The sequence below is a fragment of the Pan troglodytes genome, chromosome 9, assembly GCF_028858775.2.
Source record: "Pan troglodytes isolate AG18354 chromosome 9, NHGRI_mPanTro3-v2.0_pri, whole genome shotgun sequence".
Classification (NCBI taxonomy): Eukaryota; Metazoa; Chordata; class Mammalia; order Primates; family Hominidae; genus Pan; species Pan troglodytes.
In genome coordinates this window covers 21,905,087-21,925,007 of record NC_072407.2, presented here as the reverse complement: position 1 = coordinate 21,925,007, position 19,921 = coordinate 21,905,087, and the positions used below count along the sequence as shown (strand labels likewise).

Below are 19,921 nucleotides of genomic sequence, written 5' to 3'. Positions count from 1 at the left end.
ATGAGATTTAGGAGGGGCCAGGGGCGGAATGATATGGTTTGGCTGTGTCCCAGATCTCATCTTGAATTCCCACGTGTTGTAGGAGAGACACAGTGGGAGGTAATGGAATCACGGAGGCAGGTCTTTCCTGTGCTGCTCTTGTGATAGTGAATAAGTCTCACGAGATCTGATGGTTTTAAAAAGGGGAGTTTCTCTGCACAAGCTCTCTCTTTGCCTGCCACCATCAGTGTAAGATGTGACTTGCTTCTCCTTGTCTTCTGCCACGATTGTGAGGCCTCCCCAACCACATGGAACTGTAAGTCCATTAAATCTCTTTCTTTTATAAATTACCCAGTCTTGGGTTGTCTTTATTAACAGTGTTAAAACAGACTAATAAAATGGTGAAACCGTGTCTCTACTAAAAATACAAAAAAATTAGCTGGGCTTAGTGGCACATGCCTGTAATCCCAGTTACTCGGGAGGCTGAGGCACAAGAATTGTTTGAACCAGGGAGGCGGAGGTTGTAGCGAGCCAAGATCCTGCCACTGGACTCCAGCCTGGGTGACAGAGCAAGACTCCCTCTCTCAAAAAGAGGGGATATGTTCTGAGAAATGTGTCATTAGATGATTTTGTCATAAGCAATATAAAGTGTACTTAACAAACCTAGATGGTATAGCCTAGTACACACCTAGGCTATGTGGTTTAGCCTGTTGCTCCTGGGCTATAAACCTGGACAGCATGTTACTGTACTGAATACTGTAGGCAATTGTAACACAATGGCTGATCAGTTATCTGAAAACTATTTATGGAATTCTTTGGCTGCCTTCCTGGGTCCTGTTGCTACCAGAGCAGCCCTAAGGCATTACCCAAAATTGCACAGCTGGTCAGTAGCAGAGCTGGGACTAGCACTCAAGTCTATCTTGTGCTATTCAGAAGGAGATGGTGCCTGGTTCTCAAGGGGCTTTCTCAAGTGGTTGCTTGAGCTGTTTGCCAGACAGGGAGACAGCAGCTAAAGGCAGAGCAACAGTTTTTTAGTTCTCTTGGTTACCAGTGCTCTGTCCCAGGTCTTGCCTTTCTCAGGCAAAATATGGTACAAAAGATTAAAGATGATACATCTGTATATGGCACTTACTATGAATGGAGCTTTCAGGACTGAAAGTTGTTCTGGGTGAGTCAGTGAGTGAGTGATGAGTGAATATGAAGGCCCAGGACATTATTATATACTACTGTAGCCTTTATAAACACTATACACTTAGGCTGTAAATACTGTGCACTTAGGCTACAATAAATTACACAAAAAAATCTCTTTCTTCAAACGTAAATTAACCATAGCTTACTATAACATGTTGCTTTATGAACTTTAAAAAACTTTTTTACTCTTATAATAACACAGCTTAAAACACATTGTACACAGTACAAAAATATTTTTAAATATATTTTATAAGCTATTTTCTATTTCTTAAATTGTTATTATTTTGCTTTTTAAACTTTTTTGTTTAAAACACAAAGACACACATTAGCTCAGGCCTGTACGGGGTCAGAATTATCAATATCACTGTCTTTCACCTCCACATCTTGTCTCACTGGAAGGTCTTCAGAGGCATGTATGGAGCCATCATCTCCAATGGTAACAATGCCTTCTTCTGGAATATCTCCTGAAGGACCTGCCTTTTAGGAGGTATTTTTACAGTTAACTTAAAAAAAAAATAAGTAGAAGGAATGAACTCTAAAATAACAATAAAAAATATAGTATAGTAAATACACAAACCAGTAACATGGTCATTTACTTATCAAGTATTATTACATACTGTACATAATTGTATGTGCTAGACTTTTATATGACTAGAAGCACAGTAGGTTTGTTTACACCAGCATCATCACAAACATATGAGTAATGTGTTGTGTTACAACATTATCACAGCTACTATGGCAGTAGGCAATAGGAATTTTTTGAGCTCCCTTATAATCTTATGGGACTACCATTGTATATATGGTCCAGTTGTTGACCGAAACTTGGTGATGTTTCGGTCAACAAAATAGCATGACTATATTTTTATGGTTTTATTTTTGGCATCTAAATCTTCGATCCATTTGGAATTTATCCTGGTATAAGTCAGGTGTGCATTCAGCCTCACAATTTTTTAAATGGCTGATCAGTTATCTCAAAACTGTTTATTGAATTCTTTGGCTGCCTTCCTGCGTCCTGTTGCTACAAGAGCAGTCCTAAGGCATTACCCAAAATTGCACAGCTGGTCAGTAGCAGAGCTGGGACTAGCACTCAAGTCTATCTTGTGCTATTCAGAAGGAGATGGTGCCTGGTTCTCAAGGGGCTTTCTCAAGTGGTTGCCTGAGCTGTTTGCCAGACAGGGAGACAGCAGCTAAAGGCAGAGCAACAGTTTTTTAGCTCTCTTGGTTACCAGTGCTCTGTCCCAGATCTTGCCTTTCTCAGCCCTGGAACTGATATATTCGTTGCCACCACCACACCTGGCCGCTTGGGGCACCATATTTTCCTCTCCAACAGGCCAGAAACGTGATAAACCTTTTACATTTAAGAAAGATGTTTCACAATAAATACAGAGATTTTTTTTTACAGAATCTTGCTTATTGCTCAAGTCACATTTCTGTTAAGTCATACATTTTCAAGGCATAGCTTCAAATCCCAAGATGTAACTTTTTACCTCTCAATCAAGGTGGATTTTTCACTGTTCCTAAAGAAGCGACATTTATATCACTCCACAGGAGTCATTCTATATGACACCACAGGTGAGGGTGCCAGGCTGTTGAGGAGGCTCCCATACTTGCTAAATTACTCTTTCGTGCTGGTCATTTTAGGCACAAGGTTGACCACCTGTTTAGCACAATGCTCTGGTCCTTTTAGGGTTGCTTACAGTAGTAGAAACTGCATTTGTGACCCACTGCACTTGTTTACAGTTACTCAAGAGGCTTGAGGCCTTGTGAAAGTAAATCTAATGTGAACTCAAAGAGGAAAATACAAAATATTAGAGCAAGTTAGAGATAGCCTTCCACTGTGCGCCATAACTAGAGTTATGGTGATAACTCTCTGTGTTATCCTAGGCAGTTACTCTCCTTCTCTGGGCCTCTAGAATCCCCATCTGGGAAATGTGGGAGCTGGACTAGACAATTTCTAAAGTCTTCTGCAACTCTCAAAGTCTGTCTTCATGTCCACAAACTGTGTTGAACATCTTCATAGACTCAGACCATCTATACTTGCCTTGCATGCAATAGGTGCTTCAAGTGTTTGTTAAATACTCGATGAACATTATATGCAATATTTCCTCATTCTCTCCTTTCAGCTTACTAGTGGCTGATGATGTGCCATGTAGTGTTATGGATGCTGTGGAGGAATACAACATTCATGGAATTCACATTCATGGAACTCACATTTAGTGGGAAAGAGAGCTATGGGAATTAAATTTGGCCATACTTTGGACTTAAATACTGAATGAATGAATGAATGAATGAATGAATACAAAGCAGACCAGATAAGAACTAGGAGAAAGAATGAAGAGGTAAGAATGATTAATTTTGGAAATCCTTGTGGAAGAAGTGGCTCCTGAGTGGAGGAAGGGTAAAGAGCAGCATTCTGTGCTGAGGGATAAGCATGAGCAAAGGGAAAGAAGGCTCTAAAGTGTGAATGGTTGAGGGACAAGTGGTCAGCCAGCAAAACAGCTTAGGACCAGGTCTCCAACAGCATGCTGAAGGGCATTGACTTTATTGCTTAGACAGTGTAGAACTATTGTGGGTTATTTAGGAAGATTCTTCAGAAGTTGACAATTATAGCAGATAAAACTTTTTTTTCGCTAAAGGAGAATACCTTTTTACAGAGTAAAACTGAAGTGATGTAGTTAAGTACAAAGTGCTGACACTATTCTGAACATTTTGCATATATCATCTCACTTAGTTATCACCATGCAGGGTAGAAAGTAGATAGAAATTGTCCCCGTTTTTCGGATGAGAACTCAAAGAAGTAGAGCCCAGAATTCAAACTAAGGCCTGCTGACTGCAAGGTCTGCACTTGCCGCTTCTTGTGCTGCTCCCTGCAGAGGTTTGACTTAGGTTAATTAGCATATCAAGCAGCATAAACTGAACTTTTAATATGCATGTGGCTTTGGAAGACAGGAAAAAGCAACAGCAGAGCTAGCATTACTGATGGTACTTGTTTGTAGGGGCAGAGACCAGCCCCCATCCTTTTGTCTTATCTACCAGAGCATAGCAACTAGGGGACAACCACATGTGACATTGGGCAGCTTTGACAATGGCCAAGCAGTCCAGCCCATGAGCCTGCTCTGTCCTTCCTTAGACAGGCACTAGCTTCCTGAGCCTGGGCAGCACCATTGTATCTGCAAAACTCAGACTCACAGTATTGCCTCTCCGCATCCACAGGCCTCAGCTTATGTTAGTGCCCCTCTGTATCACCTGTCCTATGACTGCTGTCCCTGCTGCCTCTTGCCTCTGGAATCCTCTGTTCCTCCTTGGTGCACCTAAAGCCCTTAAATGTAGAACAGCTGTGACTACTCATTCACCGTGCTGTCCCTGGGCAGTGCTTTAGCAACATTCGGTTTGCCTATTTGTCCATTCATGAATTCATTTATTAAGAAGCTGTACCATGCAATAGAAGAGTACTGGGACAGAATACCTGAGTACTAGACAAGCTGCTGACACCTTGGGCAGGCCACTTTCCTTCTACAGGCCTCCTTTTCTTTATGGATAAAATAGGAGAACTGAGTAAGATAATCTTTGAGGTCTCTACTAGCTCTCTCACTTTGAGGCTGTTTTGTTTAGCTGTAAATTCACACCTTCATCCTAACATGGGGTTAGGGAATGCTTCTTAGAAGAGATGATCCTTGAAGTGGGTCTTAACGGATGAGTATGAAGAAGAGAAAGGTATTCCAGGGAATATGATCAACATGAACAAAAGTATGGAGAAGGCATGGCAAACTGGGGGAAATGAGGGCCTCTGGAGGGGAGCAGAGCAGTGGGAGACAAGGCTACAGTGATGGCTACGTTCAGGTCATAAAAGCTTTAATGTCAGGCTAAGGGACTAGAACTTCATCCTGTGGGGTAAAGGTGCAGTAAAGGTTTTAAAGCAGAGAAATGACTTGATTTGATCTATTTTTAGAAGCTAGTACTGTTCAACAGAGAAACCTGGGAGGAATGGCAGTGGTTTTAATCTTGTGGCTTTGTAAGATATTAATTTGGTAAGTTTTTGCTTTTTAGCGAGACAAGATGCTACCGACCTATTGGATGGGGGATGTCATGATTTACAGTCTGACTGTGGCTCTAGAATCCCCATCAGACTCCTTTATCCAGATTCTGCCCCATTCTAGTTGCAACTCCAGGCCTAGACCAAAGCCAGCCCTTTTCTCTTCCCATGACAACCAAGCCAAACAGCTGACTTAGGAAGCTCCACAGTGTAGCCCTTGCGGCACGCATGCATGTGTCAGTAGGTCCTCATGTGTGCTCACTGCTTCATAGTGTATCAGGCTCTTTGACTCACCAACTCCTTTCATTCTTACAGTAACTCTGAAGTTCTCAGAGAAAGTACAATCCCTACTGTACAGTGGGGAAATGGAATCTCAGAAGGATTGCATGATTTGCCCCAAGCAGCATAATGTAGTGTAAGGGGCATGAGGCCTTGGAGTTGTTAAGTCATGGGTTCCATTTCCAGCTCTGCTGCTTAATATCTTAATATCTGACCACGGGCAAGATTGCCACCCTCTCTAAACTGTGGGTTTCTCATCCTTAAAGACTGAGATAATAATAGCTTCTGTATGTGTGTATCATTGGAGCGAATTATGTGGTTTATGGAAAAGCTCTTGGCACAGAGTAGGTGCTCAGAATGTCTGTTTCTGTTTCCTCTGACTCACTTCAGTGCTCTTTCTGGTGTTTCGCCTTGCTTCCCATATGGCCCTCTTTGTCATCTCTCTTGCTCCTCTATTCTTAAGTCAATGCCACAGACATGCATTACTGGAAATGTTCTTCCTGGGTACACAGTATGAAGCTAAGCCTTGTGGATGAAGTGAGAGGACATAGGAAATGGCCCTTTCCCTCACTGCTTGCTACCTGATTATTGTGGGTGTTAGGGTGGAGAGGGTTTAGCCTTCACTCTTGAAACAAAGCTGAGGTGATCTGACCATCTCATGATGATCCCTTCTTCCTCCTCAGGGAACTTACTGTATGCCAAGTGCCGGACTCAACTCTTACACTGTCTCACTAAGCTCTTACACACTGTTACATCCACTCTGTGTGTATCTTACATATGCTTCTGTATTCTTAACATGTAACCCTGTTCTACAGATGAGGAAAATGAGGCTCAGAAAAGCTAAACATATTAAGATCTTAAACTCATATTTGAGGAAACCAGGATTTGAGCTAGGTTATCTGATTCTGGAGCATGCACTCTTAAATTAGATTACCTTTTGTTTATTACAAAATAGTGTATGTACATAGTTTAAAAATTTTTTAAATACTAAAAGGCTTAGTAATGGCAATTTCTGCCTCATCTTTTCCCACTCTTTTGTCCAATTTCCGGAGCCAACCATTTTGAATTATTTTGGGGTGTCTATCTCTATATTTCTAAACTAAATGTCTATTTAAGATATCAATTTTAAAGTAAATTTTATCTGTTGCTTTCTTATAAATAAAAATTTAATTATCTTATACCACCACCTTCATTTCCCTTCCCTCCATCCTCACCTGTAGTTAAGTCATTAATCTATTATTATGAGTAGTGTAAATACTGTTCTCACTGCTAAGCCAAGTAATATATCATGATATGGTTCCTATGCTATACTTTTCTTTTCCTGGAGTTAAACTTGCCTGTTTATTTTCCCCTTCCTTTAACTGACTTTCTATATACCAATTACTAATTGTTCCCAAATGCCTCCAAAACATCTATAAAACACCTCTTACACGCTTTGCAACATGGTCAAAGACGTCAACTCTTTCAGCAGTCTCCCCACCCCCACTTTCACCACATGCCACTCTGGGGTTCAGCCTTTCTGTTCCACTCTGAAATGGTTACTCTAGGCCTGCACCGTGGTTACGTGATGACTTCTCTTTACCATTTCCCTGTGTTAAATCCCTGTTCCCTATCTTCCTTCTTCTTTAGATTAGTCTCATTTTGGTGGGGCACAGGACTCAGTACCTTTCCCGGAAAAGAGGAGTTGAAGATAAATTTTTTGATTCTTTGAAATTCTGAAAATATACTTACTCTATTTTCACACTTGATTGACACTTTCACTGTTTGTAGAAATCTAGGTTGGCAATTTTTTTCATTCTGACTTTTGCATGCATTTCCCATTGTCCTCTAGCATCTAATGTTACTACTGAGAAGTCTGCTGCTTTTTCTAATTCCTGTTTCTTTGTACATTGCCATTTTTTTTTCCTTGAAATTCTTAGGAACTTCTCTTTACTTCAGTGTTTTGAAATTTTATGATGACATGCCTTGATATGTATCTTCTTTATTCGTTTTTCTGGTATTTATTGAGCCTTCTCAGTCCAGAGGCTTAGGCCTGCCAGTTCTGGGAAATCTTTCTTGAAATTGTTTTACAATTTTTTCCTTATTTTTCTTTGTTCTATCTTTCAGGGACTTCTATTGAATGTATATTGAATTTCCTGACTCCTAATTTTCTTATCTTTTCTTTCCTCTTGGGCATGTTTTTACTTTTCTTACCACTTTGTGAGAAAATTTTTTGACTTGATCTTCCAACTTTTCTAATGGAACTTTTATTCAGCTATTATTTTTAATTTCTAAGGTTCTTTCTTATTTTTAATCCTTTAAAATAGTTTTCTTGTTTATATTGCCATATCATCTATCATTTTTCTATGGATATTAATTATAGAGTTTAAAAAAATGTTTTCTTCTCTGCCTTGACTCTGTTTTTTTCCAATTTTTAATTTTCTATTTCTTTGTTTTGGGTTCTGTCTTTCACACTGGAGACTGTGCTTTATGTTTTTTGTTTGCCCTGTAGATGCATTATCCACCTTTTTTCACACTCCATATATCCCTAGGGAGGATGGCCTCTCTATGGCCTGCATCAACTGGCCCTCTGGCTTCTGATTGGGTTCAGCTAATGAGAGGAATGGCAGATCTCAGGACTGAAAAACAATGAGGTCAGGGTATTTATTCTCCTAGCTTCTCCCTGCTTACCTGCCATGGCTGCATCCCTCTATCAGGGATTCCAGTCTGGTGTCCCTCTCCTTAACTTCACCCTCTCCAATTCACCCTCTCCAAGGGTAACCACTCCTTTCCCTTACTTCTTCAGGCTTAGAGGTGGTAGAGCTCTAGTTTTATCTAATAGTCCTGGAATATAAACATTGTCCATACCTCTGTAAATGGTTCCTTTATTAAACTCTCACCTGCTGTCCAGTTTGATGTGGTCTTCTGCTGAGATTCTAACTGATACAGAGGTTTTCCTCTCTAAAGATCTGATGATCTTTAGCTGGCTGTTTATATTGAAAAGAGATACTACATGAGACTCTGTGGGCATGGGGAGGATGCACTGGCTGCTGACTTCCTTGTAAGATGTTTGGACTGATGAGTTGGGGAAGCTTTTCCATTGGTAAACTTCCAGAGATCAATATTTATGAACTTTTCCCCTAATCTTCTGTCTTGGGGTGTATATGCTTAGTTGTTGACTTTCTGGAGCAGGATGCTGGAAGGGGGCTGGGGGGAGTCCCATCATCCTTTACTTAGACTGTCACTTACTCACTTAACCCATTTGTTTCATTCTGATCCTCACTCCCACCCTCTGATGACTCTTTTTCCGGATCCAGGGCTGCCCTGGGTCAGTTTTGCCAGATAATAAATGTGTGGTGTTCGTTAGGTATAGCAAGAGATAGGTTGCCTAGTTATGTGTGTTGGGGAGAATCTGGGCGTCTAACTACCCCCCATAAATATACTTTCAGGCAACCCCTCTGATTTCAGCCCTATCCTTACCCGACTTTCAAAGACACTTGGTGCTTCTCAGTCCTGAGGCTTTTCATTGTCTTCCAAGACAAAATTTGTTTCCTTCTCACTGTTCCCTGCAGCAGGCACAGGGTTTCAGCCTCCTCCACTCTGCATAATCAGTTACCTCCTTCATCTGTGGTATTCATCTGAAATGTGTTGAACTATCTTGTTTCTTCTTCTATTCCTCTTTTCTTGGTGGATTCATACTTTCTTTGTTCCTTTACAGTTGGCTTAAGAGGGTTTTGGAAGGAAATAGAGATAAAGGTATGGGCTCAATCTACCCCGATTAATGGAAGTTCCTACTACTGTTTGTAGGCCACAGCTGAAAAGGATAGAGAAAGTGGTCCCACAGTGGCCCTGAGAATGTGAGGCAGGCTGGAAGTTGTGTGACTGCACAGTATGACAGAAGGGAAGCCACTCAAAGCTGAAGCCTTGGCACCGTGGCCTTTGTATTTGTGAGTTTTGTGAGTCCGTTCATTTTATTCGGGCAGCACCTCTGAGATGAATACTTCTTGTGAAGGAAATTTACTAAGATCAGTTGGGAACTTACTTGAAGAAGTTTTCACCAAATGGCATTACATAGCAAGAAGGGGGGAAAATATGGGGAGCTCTTAGACAGATGCTTTTAAAAATTTTAATTTTGCCAAATGGAGAGGGTAGCCAAAGAAGATTTATATGCTTCTACTCTGGGAGGGACTGCTTTTCAGAGTGGGGAGAAGCAAAATCTTAGCTGATCTAATGTAAGAAGAGCCCTGGGGTCATAGAACCACAGACTTTCATGGTGGAGGGGACTTCAGAAACAGCCTAATCTTTACAGAAGAGGAAATTAAGGCCTAAGTTTGGAAATGATTTGCCCTAAGTCACACAGCAAGTTATGGGCTATGTCCAGAACGGTCACCCACAAGTCCTAACTTCAGCTGGCACATTACACCCCTCTGGAGATAGAACGTCAGCAACTTTAGAGGTGAGCTCCAAAGGTCCCACCTTTGTCACTGTGACCTAGCAGTCCATGGCCTCAGGAGCCTTTGACTTGGCTTGTTTCTGGGTAGTTTCTGCTACTCACCCACACTGGAGATATTATATTCTCCATTTCCCTAGGCTGCATAGGTTTGTACCAAACCAGTACTATGCCAAATTGTAGACCTGTTTAGACATGTTTCCTTTTGTTTCATTATTTTTGGGGGCTCTGCCAAGGCTCACCATATGAACTCAAATGTGGTTTAAGAAACAAAAAAAGATAATGACTTCAATAGCTTGGCTTTTTAGGAAAGTTAAGGGGGAAGAAGAGTCCAGGAAGCCAACACACTGTGTGACCAACTCTCAAATATTTATTGAACCATAATAACAGTAATAGTCAACATTCATCTATGTGTGGTTTTACACATTTTACATACATTATTAATTGATTCTTTACATCAACAGTAAGGTAGGTACTATTATTATACCTGTTTCACAGATGGGGAAACTACGGCAGAGAGGGTAACTTGCTCAAGGAGGAGAACCTTGTCCTGGGTACTCTGCAGCTTAAGGACTTGGGTATCTAAAGACACAGGTTCATAATTAGCAATAGTCTCTCAAATTATTCAGTAACAGATTGTTAAGAGCTGCAAAGGGGTCTCTTTTGGCTGCCAAAAGGCTCCAGCTGCAGCCTGTCTCCATGAAGGCATAGAAGGGGAACATTTCACTTTTTCTGAAAACTGGGAATTTATATACACAAAGGATGATGAATTCAGGATCTAAAGGGTGGAATATGAACAGAAGTCAACAAAGTAATGTGTAATTGGGAATCAATATAAGAGAGGGCCTAGTGGTAGAAATGGTAAGTCTTGGGTATTGACTGAGTCAGCTTGCACTAGGGAGGCCAGAGCACAGGGGAGCCAGCCATGGCAGCAGAGATATTGACAGAGGGTAAAGGATGAGCTTGTTAGTTATATTGCCTTTAAATTGTCAGTGGGATAGGCAGTGGGGTAGTCTGAAGACATTCCTATAAAAGAGGCCTAGAGAGGAAATTTGTGGGTTAGGGGTGGGGATGTGGTTTTCAGTATCTTGCATTACAGGACCACATCTGTGCCCACACTGCAGAATAACCTTTGTCCATTCTAGAGAGAGCCTGCAAAGTACAGATGACCATGGTATACTTGGGAATGTTGGGTTTATAGAATTAAAGTGGGTTGGTGCTGGAAAGGATCTCAGAAGCCAACTGTTCCCAATCTTCATCTGTAAGTGAAATATTCAAGTCTTAGAAGGGGCAGTGATATGTTTCAGTTGTGAGCCAGCCAGAGGACATGCCCAGGCAGACTAAGAAAGCAGATCTCCCACCACTCAGCCCAGGCCCCTTTGCTTCAAATCGTATCTCAGAGGGAGAACAGTAGTTCCCCTTATCTGCAGTTTCACTTTCTACAGTTTCTGTTACCTGCAGTCAGCCACAGTCCGAAAATACTCAATGGAAAATTCCAGAAATAATGCAAAAGTTTCACATTTTGAGTAGCGTGATGAAATCTCATGCCATGTCACTCCATCCCACCCAGAACATGAATCATCTCTTTGTCCAGTGTGTCCATGATGTATATACTATCCGCCTGTTACTGTATAGGAAAAAACAGCAAATATATATAGTTTGGTACTATCTGAGATTTCAGGCATCCCTTGGGGGTCTTGGAACATGTCCCCTGAAGATAAGGGGGCACTACTGTATTTAAAACTGTGACCGTTTCCAAATCCAGTACTGACTGTCCCCTAATGAAGATGTCTTTTTAATCTGGCTCCTTAAACTGTCCAGGTACCTTTGTTAATCTTCAATTTTAAAATGAAATTTAAATTACCTTAAGTAATTTACTCGCCCTCCAAAGGCTCCAATTGCACATCTATAAAATAAAGATAATACTCTGGCTCTCCTACTCCCCCGCTTTACTTTATATAGACCTTCTGAGGTTGTAACAAGTACAAGTATGGTTGGAAAAGAAAGATAATAATTTTGTATAAAAAGTAAGAATATTATAGTTTTAATAGTTTCATTATAATTTTCAAATGAAGTTGATGTGATTTTGAGAGGGACACTAAGTCCATGAAAGAAACTCAGCTCTGCTCCTTCCTAGCAATGCAATGTTGAGTGAATTATAACCTCTTTGAGCCTCAGTTTCCCTATGTAGATAAAGAATGAAAATGCTCAGAGCAACTATGACAGTTAGACGGGATAATATATATAAAGGACCAAGCTTAGTGCCTGATGCTTGACAGAAGCAGTAAATGCAGATTTCTATAGCTCCACATCCTTGCCAGAACTTAGCATGATCCAGTTATCAATTTTTACCTGTCAAAGGTGAGAAACAAAATGTTATTCTACTAAAATAAGAATTTAGTTTTAGTTTCAAAGACAGAGTGTGTCAGTCCAAGTTCAACTAGAGAAACAGACCCAGAAAGAGATGCAAATTAAGATATTTTGGTGAGGAAATGGCTTGTACAACTGTGGAGACTGGCTATCAAGCTTGAAATCCACAGGGCAAACTGTCAGGAAGGACAGGCAGTGGCAGCAGAAATAGGAAGTAGGGAAGAGATTTGAAAGCCAGTGCTAGTCAGTAATTAAGTGGCCTAATATGAAAAGTATTGAGAAAGGAAGGGGAAGAATGGGCAGGATCAAGGATGTGGTACCCTTTTCTCCTTGGTAGACTGGGTAGATATGTCATCATTGAGAAGAGAGATGCCTGGAGAGAGGAAAGAATAGGCTTTGGGCAAGGTAATGAATTTATTTTTTAGCACAACTGAGTGTAAGATGCCTGTGGAACAATAGGCATCTTACCCAAACAGGACTACTTGGTAGAAGGTTGGAATGAAAACTTTCAGCTCTGTAGAGAAGTCGGGGAGTTGGTTCTGTAGAGAAAGCTTGATGAAGCAGAGCTACTTAATTACAGTTTTTTTCTTTATGTATATGTACACAGTGTTTCTGCTAAGTGGCCCTGCTATAGGGTATGGTGTTGTGATAGCTTTAATTATGTTATGTAAGTGTCACTATTCTGTGATTATTTTTGCTGCTGCAATAATTTGGCCCAGGGCAAAGACTGCTTTCCTGGTCCTTTTTTTTTTTTTTTTGAGACGGTGTCTTGCTCTGTCCCCCAGGCTGGAGTGCAGTGGTGTGATCTTGGCTCACTGCAACCTCTGCCTCCCGATTTCAAGCGATTCCCCTGCCTCAGCTTCAGCCTCCCGAGTAGCTGGGACTACAGGTGTGCGCCATTGTGCCTGGCTAAATTGTGTGTGTGTGTATATGTTTTTTTTTTTGTTTTGTTTTAGTAGGGACAGGCTTTGCCTTGTTGGCCAGGCTTCTCAAACTCCTGACCTCAGGTGATCCACCCGCCTCGGCCTCACAAAGTGCTGGAATTACAGGCGTGAGCCACTGTGCCCAGCCTCCTGATCCCTTTTTATAGGGACGAACTCACCTTAGTAGACTTTCCAGATTCCAAGAAGCTATTGCAAAGGTTGAGTCCTCAATAGGAACTCCATACGTGGATACATGGGAAGGCTCTGTCTCCCTGAGGAAAAACCAGATGGAGTTGTCCATTTCTGCAGAGTGACCTGAAAGCACATAGCACCACGTATGATTAATGACTTTGTGTAGCAGCTCACTGCCCCAGTAAACAAGGCCAGCCCAGTCACGTTGCCTGGGAAGAAGCACTGTGTGCTCTTCCTCAACCCTAGACCTCGTCTTAACAGGTCTACAGATAACAGATGGGGGTGTGGTGCCTTGGGAAATACAGGAGCAAGGGGAAGGAGAAGAAATGAACATTCACTTAACATTTCTCATGTGCCAAGCAGTGTGTTGGGCACGTTCATGATGATAATGATGAAAACAGTGACAGCTAACACTTACTGATTGTTTGCCTTGGTGCCAAGCACTGTTCATGTATGGTATTTTTTTCTTCTATTTAATCATCACAACAACCATATGAAGTGGGTACTATTGTTTGCTATGTTTTACAAGTGAGGAAATCAGAGCAGAGATTAAATGAGTTGCCTAGGGTCACACAATTATGTAGTAGTATATATCTAAGGTGGGACTTGAAAAATATTCCTGAGCCCACAGTTCCAGACTCTGTGCTACTACTCTCTGATACTGTCACAGCCACTTTCCCCTCCCTGGTCCTGTCATGCAGAGGGGCAAGACTACAGAGTTCTTTCTCTGATAGTTCTCATGGATTTCTGTCTTCACTTTATTGGGTGAGTGGGTTATGGGAAGCACTGAGCGAGAATTAGGAGACCTGGGTTCTTATCCTACCCTCGGTCTGACCTTGAACCTCAGATCTAACCCTCACATTCTTCATCTGTAAAATGGAGATACTAACATCTACCAGGGTATTATGAGGATCAGATGAATAAATTGCTAGGAAAGTGTTTATGTAAATGCTGAGAGTTACCCTGTTGCATCTGTACCTACTTCTTTGCTTTTCAGAATATCTTCTTTCCTGTTACCTTCCCTGACCCTGACTCCTTTTGTCCTTTATTGTGATTTATGACATTTTTATCACTTAAAAGTCTGTGATAATCATGCTTAAGGCAGGAGGCCACTGAAATTCTTACATAAATAATTCCACCTACCTGAGCCAAATGGAGGGGGTGAGGTGGGGTGGTGTGTAGCAGATTTAGCAGCTGCTGAAGCTATAACCAAGAGAAGTCTCCTTGTCAGTCACAGGAATGAATCATTCAAATGGCTGCCTTGCTGGGTCCTTCCCAGAGCCAGAAGGTAAATTAGGGAGCAATGTTGCTTTCATTACTCATTAAGCTTAAAATGAAGCTCTGCCTCTTTGCAATGTAGCAAGGATTTCTGTTTGAAAGAGCATGGGTTCGGGAGTCAGACTGACCTGAGTTCATTCAATTCCCAGTATTGCCACTTAGTAGCTGAATGACCTTGGGCAAGTCATCTTACCTAACTGGGCCTCAGTTTCCTCCTCTGTACATGCATCCCAAGGTTATTGTGCAGTGCAGATGAGATCATGGGTATAAAGGGCCCGGCATGGTACCACACACTCATTAGACTCTCAGCAGTTTTTACTTTGCTGTGTCTCCAAGCTGTGGGAATGAACACCTTAGGGAGGTAGATTTGATGGGGAGTGAAACAACCTGGTTTCCAGAGTGCAAAAGCAGAGAACTCAGTAATAGACATTTGAATCACAGGTCTATTTTTAGTTCAATCCAGCCTAAGATTTCAAAATGTGGGTTCTTCCTTGTGTCCCTTCATCCTTTCTGTGTAAGCAGTGGGGGTGGGGTTGTCCAGCTTCTCTGAAGGCACGTACTCCTGCCATTTCAGTCATATCTTTTTCCTCATTAGTGTCCAGCACAGTCACCTTGGATACATCAGCTTAAAAATCTGCAATAATGCATGAATGCAAGTGTTTTACTCTAGTCTTCAGCAAGATTCTGTCACTGCCACGCCAGCCTTTAACTCTCCAACTTTTAAAACTTTGGAGAAATTTCATCCATAACCCTCATCCATGTTTCTAGTATGGCTGACTTCATGACTTTGGGAAGCGCAGCAGTAAATACTTTTCTACCAGGTCCTGTCTGTCCCTTCCCTTCTCAAAATGCACATATCCCCACACAGGGCCCCACAGTCACAGAGCAGCCTCATGTGTGGGGGCTCTATAGAGCATCCTTTTACTCATGTGTCTTACAGAAGAGAGATGCAAACTACTAGATACACAGGAGACACATAATAATTAATGTTTGTTCATTTCTTCCTTGCAACAGCTCTCTGGTATAGGAATATGGTTTCATGGTTAAGGGCACTGCATTTCAAATCAAGGACACCAAGGTTTGAATCCTAACTCTGTAACTTAACAGTTATATGACCTGGTACAAATTATTGAACTCCTCTGAGCATAGGTTTCCTCTTCTGTCAGCTGGAGATAATAGTACCCATCTCACAGGACTGTAAGGAGGAGTGAAAGAATGCATGCAAAGCCCTCAGCACAGGGCCAGCACACGGTACAGTTATATACATAGTAATTGTGACAGTTTCACAGCAGAGGAAATACTACCCTAGGGAGGTTAGCTAATTTATCTAAGGTAGGTATCATCCCTATTTTATGTAAAAGGACATCGAGGCTGAGTCAAGCATGTTGTCCAATGTTATATAGTGAATAAGCAGCAGAATGTGAACTACAACCCAGGTCTCCTGACACCTCAGCCAGGTCTCCTAACATTTCACCAGAAACCTCTGGAAAACTGGAATAAATGTCCCCCAGCCCATTTACAATTGCCCCTCTGGTGGTGGAATCCAAGCCCAGCTTCCCTTTTGCTGAATCCTGCTTTCTAGAAATAGGCTGCCAGTGAAAGATGTGTGCAAGTGTATATAGAAATGCATACGTATATGTGATAGAGTGGGAAAATATCCCAGGGAGCCATGATTACCAGAGTACTCCAAGAATGCAGTATTTTGGTTAATGGATTTTTCTCAGAATATTAACCTCTTGGTTTCAGGCCTTATTGAAAGTCATTATAAAATGCATTGCAAACATTCACTCTCTGATGCTAGAAGGAGCTGTCTAGTGAGCATAATTAAATTCTCTTTAAGTGACAGAGGATCTTGGCAGGATGTCCATTTATTACCAGAATGATCAGTTGTGCTGTTCAGGACTCTAATAACAACCCATATGTCTGTCTGGGTCTTTTACACCCATTATAACATTTAGTCATTGCAACAGCCCTGTATGTGTACATGTGTGTTGGGAGTAAAGGGCAGGATGGGAAGATGATTATCCCCATGTTGTTACTGAGGAGGCTAGGATTTGGAGAGCATGAATGTCCTGTTAGGCATCTGCTATGGTTTGAATATGCTCCTCAAAAGTTCCTGTGTTAGAAACTTGGTCCCCAGTGTAACAGTGCTGGGAGATGGGGCCTTTGGAAGGTGATTGGGTAATGGGGGTCCACCCTTATGAATGGATTTATGTCATTATTGTGAGAGTAGGTTAGTTATTGCTGAAGTGGCTTTGTTAAAAATATAAGCTCTCTCTCGCATGTGTTCTCTTCTCCTTCCACCTGTCCACCCTAGCATGACCCTCACTAGATACCAGCACCATGCTCTTGGACTTTCCAGCCTCCAGAACTGTGAGCCAAATCAACTTCTTTATAAATTATCCAGCCTGTGGTATTCGGTTATAGCAACAGAAAAAAAGACCAGGAGAAGATTGTGTATCTTGAAAGTAACAGAGGTAGAACTGAAATGACATTTGCTGAGACATAATATAGTAAAGCAGAAAAAAACATAGATTTTTGAGTAAGACATACTTGAGTTTAAATCCTGATTTTGCCACTTACTGATGGTATTGACCGTGAATAAATTAATCTCTCAGGTCCTAAGATTCCTCATCTGTAAAATGGGTCAAATAATATTTCCCTTGCTGGGGGTAATTTTAAGGATTCTAAATAATGTATATAAAGCAACCAGCATTGTGCCTGGTCAGAGTAGGTCCTCAGCACATGGAAGCTATTATTATTCTGTCTCCTGGTCCTGTGCTCTTTCCAGTCTACCAAGATGTCTACTACTGTAGATATAGAAGGTACAAGGGATTGGCCTTACCTGTCTTCAGCCCATCAAACGCTAGAAGTCTTTTCATTAGCCTCAAGGGTGGGGTTGGGGGGGTTGTTTTATCCCTTTCTAATAACAGAAGCTGGAGGCAGCTTTTATTCTATAGGTAAAACTTAAATAATTTTATATCAATACCAGAGCTACTGCAAAGCAATAAAGTAAGTATCACGTATGACTCTTGTTGATAGTAAGTGCCCAGAGTCAGGAAATGCTTTTTGGATTTTAAAAATATGCATAGAATTTGACTAGGAGAACAAGAGATACTTCATGTAGGATCAAAGGTGTGGAGGTAAGACAATGTAAGATTTGCTCAGCTTGGCTAGAACAAAAATTGTCATTGGTAGGGGAGCATGCATGATAAGGATGGAAAAATAGACTCGTATATAGAGCTTCACATGTGCATGTAAACACACACATGTTACTCACATCTCCTATGCTTGTACATTGCTAACCTAAAATACTTAGAATTGATTGGAAGCATTGGGTGAATAGATATTATTTCATCTCTCTATGATTTGCAGAAAAGCAATGTGGTCAGAAGAAAGAGAGCTAGAGTGGGGGTTGGGAGACCCAGATGTTGCTCTTGGTACCACCCCATTCGACTGTATAATCTGGACAAGACATGGAACCTCTTTGGGCCTTATCTCCTCATTTATAAAAACATCTGTGCCACTTTTGGAAAATCCTTTGGAGCTATTATCAAGAGCCTTGAAGATGTCCATTCACTTTCATTTATTAATTCATATCCTAGCATTCTTCTCTAAGGAAAGATCTTAAATATGGAAAAAAACTTTATGGTTAAAGATGTTCATCATAGTCTTTTTATAATTTAGTAAAATTAGGAGCTACCTAATTTTACTAACATTTGGTAATGGATAAAAGATGACCTATCTGCTTCACTAATTTGTAGTGTTTATTAAGTAAGAATTGCAGCATTGGTCATGTAAAAATGAAAACAAAAAGGCACATATGAAAAATATACTGGGAAATATACTTTCCAGTGTAGGAAGCATTGTTGATGTTATCCACACCCTTCATGATCCAGACCCAGATGTTCACACCAGCTGTCTTTGTGCCACCACTATTTACTGTATATGGTGACCTCACTATGGTGACCTTAGGACATTTTCCTAACAAATACCTTTCATCCCTGTATGCTTTTGTATGTCTGGTTCATTCCTCCTGAAATGCCCTTTACTCCCTTGTCTAGCCATGAATATCTGCTCTTCTTCTAGTCCAGCTCTGCAAATTTCCCTGACTTCCTAGGTGGAATCAGTTGCTCCTTCATCCTTCTTTCTATAAAATTTGTAACTTGGCTCTAACACATATGTCCTCTGTTACAGTCTTCTTGTTTGTTTCCGTCTCTGCACATAGACTGGGCCTTCCTTAGGGTCAGAATTGTGTTATCAACAAATCCCTAGGATTCAGCAAAGGGCCTGGCATTTAATAATCACTCAATGTATGATTGAATTTTTACTTTTTTATTTTGATTTTTTGCTTTTCCATGTTTTCTGCATATTTTATAATGACTATGCATTGTGCTTATAATGGAAGAAAAATAGTAGTAATTCATTTACTCATTTACTTTAACAAGGTGACTGGCCTAGTTCAGAGGTTCTCAAACTTGGCAGTTCATCAGAATCACCTGGAGAGCTTATTAAATTGCAGATACCCTGGCCCCTAGACAGACTTCTTGAGTCCCAGTCTCCTGGGTAAGGACCTGGAATCAGTATTATTAACAGGCTACCAGTTATTGGGATGCTCAGCCGTGTCTGAGAACCTTTGACCTCAGTAGTGCTAAAGCCCTTTCAGCTTAAAATCTTCCTAATTCTTTGATTGGCCTTCTGTCCCTTGCTCCCCCTGCTATGAGAGGCTTTAGCTGGAGGGCATGTGGAGCAACAGGCCATACAATGGAGAATACCTGTACTAGCTTCATTATTGGGCTCCTCTTCTGTGCCAAAGACTGCTTTGTAAATAGCATTTTAAAATATCTATACAATCATACTTTAAGGTCAGTTTTATTTTCTCCATTTTACAGATGAGAAAACTGAGGCAAAGAGAAGTTGTGACTTTCCCAAGGTCAAATAAGAAAGCATTGGATGCTGTGTTTCAATTCAGTTCTGTCAGACTTCAAAACTGGATCTAGAATTTCCCTCACTGCCCCTCCCTGTCCCCCTTCCCCCCAAATAAAGGAACCCCAGCAGGGTCACATACAGCCCTGCTGAGTGCAGACACGTTCTGCCGTCTGCTCAGGCATGTGGAATTAGCATCCTTGGGCAGCAATGCACCACATAAGCAGAGGCTTGCAGCTCACCAAATGTGCTCTGGCGCCCACCCACCTGCTTACAGGGTGCAGTGAAGCAGTGGAATTCAATTTGCGGCAGTGACCTAAG

At 41.3% G+C, this 19,921-nt stretch overlaps 2 protein-coding genes across 17 annotated transcripts in view; one reads left to right on the top strand and one right to left on the bottom strand.

The window, feature by feature from the left end:
• SERGEF (secretion regulating guanine nucleotide exchange factor) overlaps window positions 1–19,921 on the top strand; it is a 225,045-nt gene that overhangs the window by 145,955 nt on the left and 59,169 nt on the right. The window contains exon 11 of one of the 15 annotated variants that reach the window (XM_063783895.1): window positions 3,294–3,324. The exons of the other annotated variants lie outside the window; for them this stretch is intronic. Within the exon in view, the coding sequence (XP_063639965.1) occupies window positions 3,294–3,301 (8 nt within the window). The 3' untranslated portion in view covers window positions 3,302–3,324. Of the gene's footprint in view, window positions 1–3,293; window positions 3,325–19,921 lie in introns of those variants that run through there. 15 annotated transcript variants of the gene reach the window in all.
• The window catches only part of KCNC1 (potassium voltage-gated channel subfamily C member 1), a 120,828-nt gene continuing 112,272 nt past the window's right edge, over window positions 11,366–19,921 (bottom strand). Inside the window, exons 3-4 of one of the 2 annotated variants that reach the window (XM_016920524.3) lie at window positions 13,384–13,519; window positions 11,366–11,538 (exon numbers count right to left, since the gene is read on the bottom strand). In XM_016920524.3, the coding sequence (XP_016776013.1) occupies window positions 11,490–11,538; window positions 13,384–13,519 (185 nt within the window). In that variant the 3' untranslated portion in view covers window positions 11,366–11,489. Of the gene's footprint in view, window positions 11,539–12,244; window positions 12,264–13,383; window positions 13,520–19,921 lie in introns of those variants that run through there. The other variant, XM_063783886.1, reaches the window with a different exon arrangement.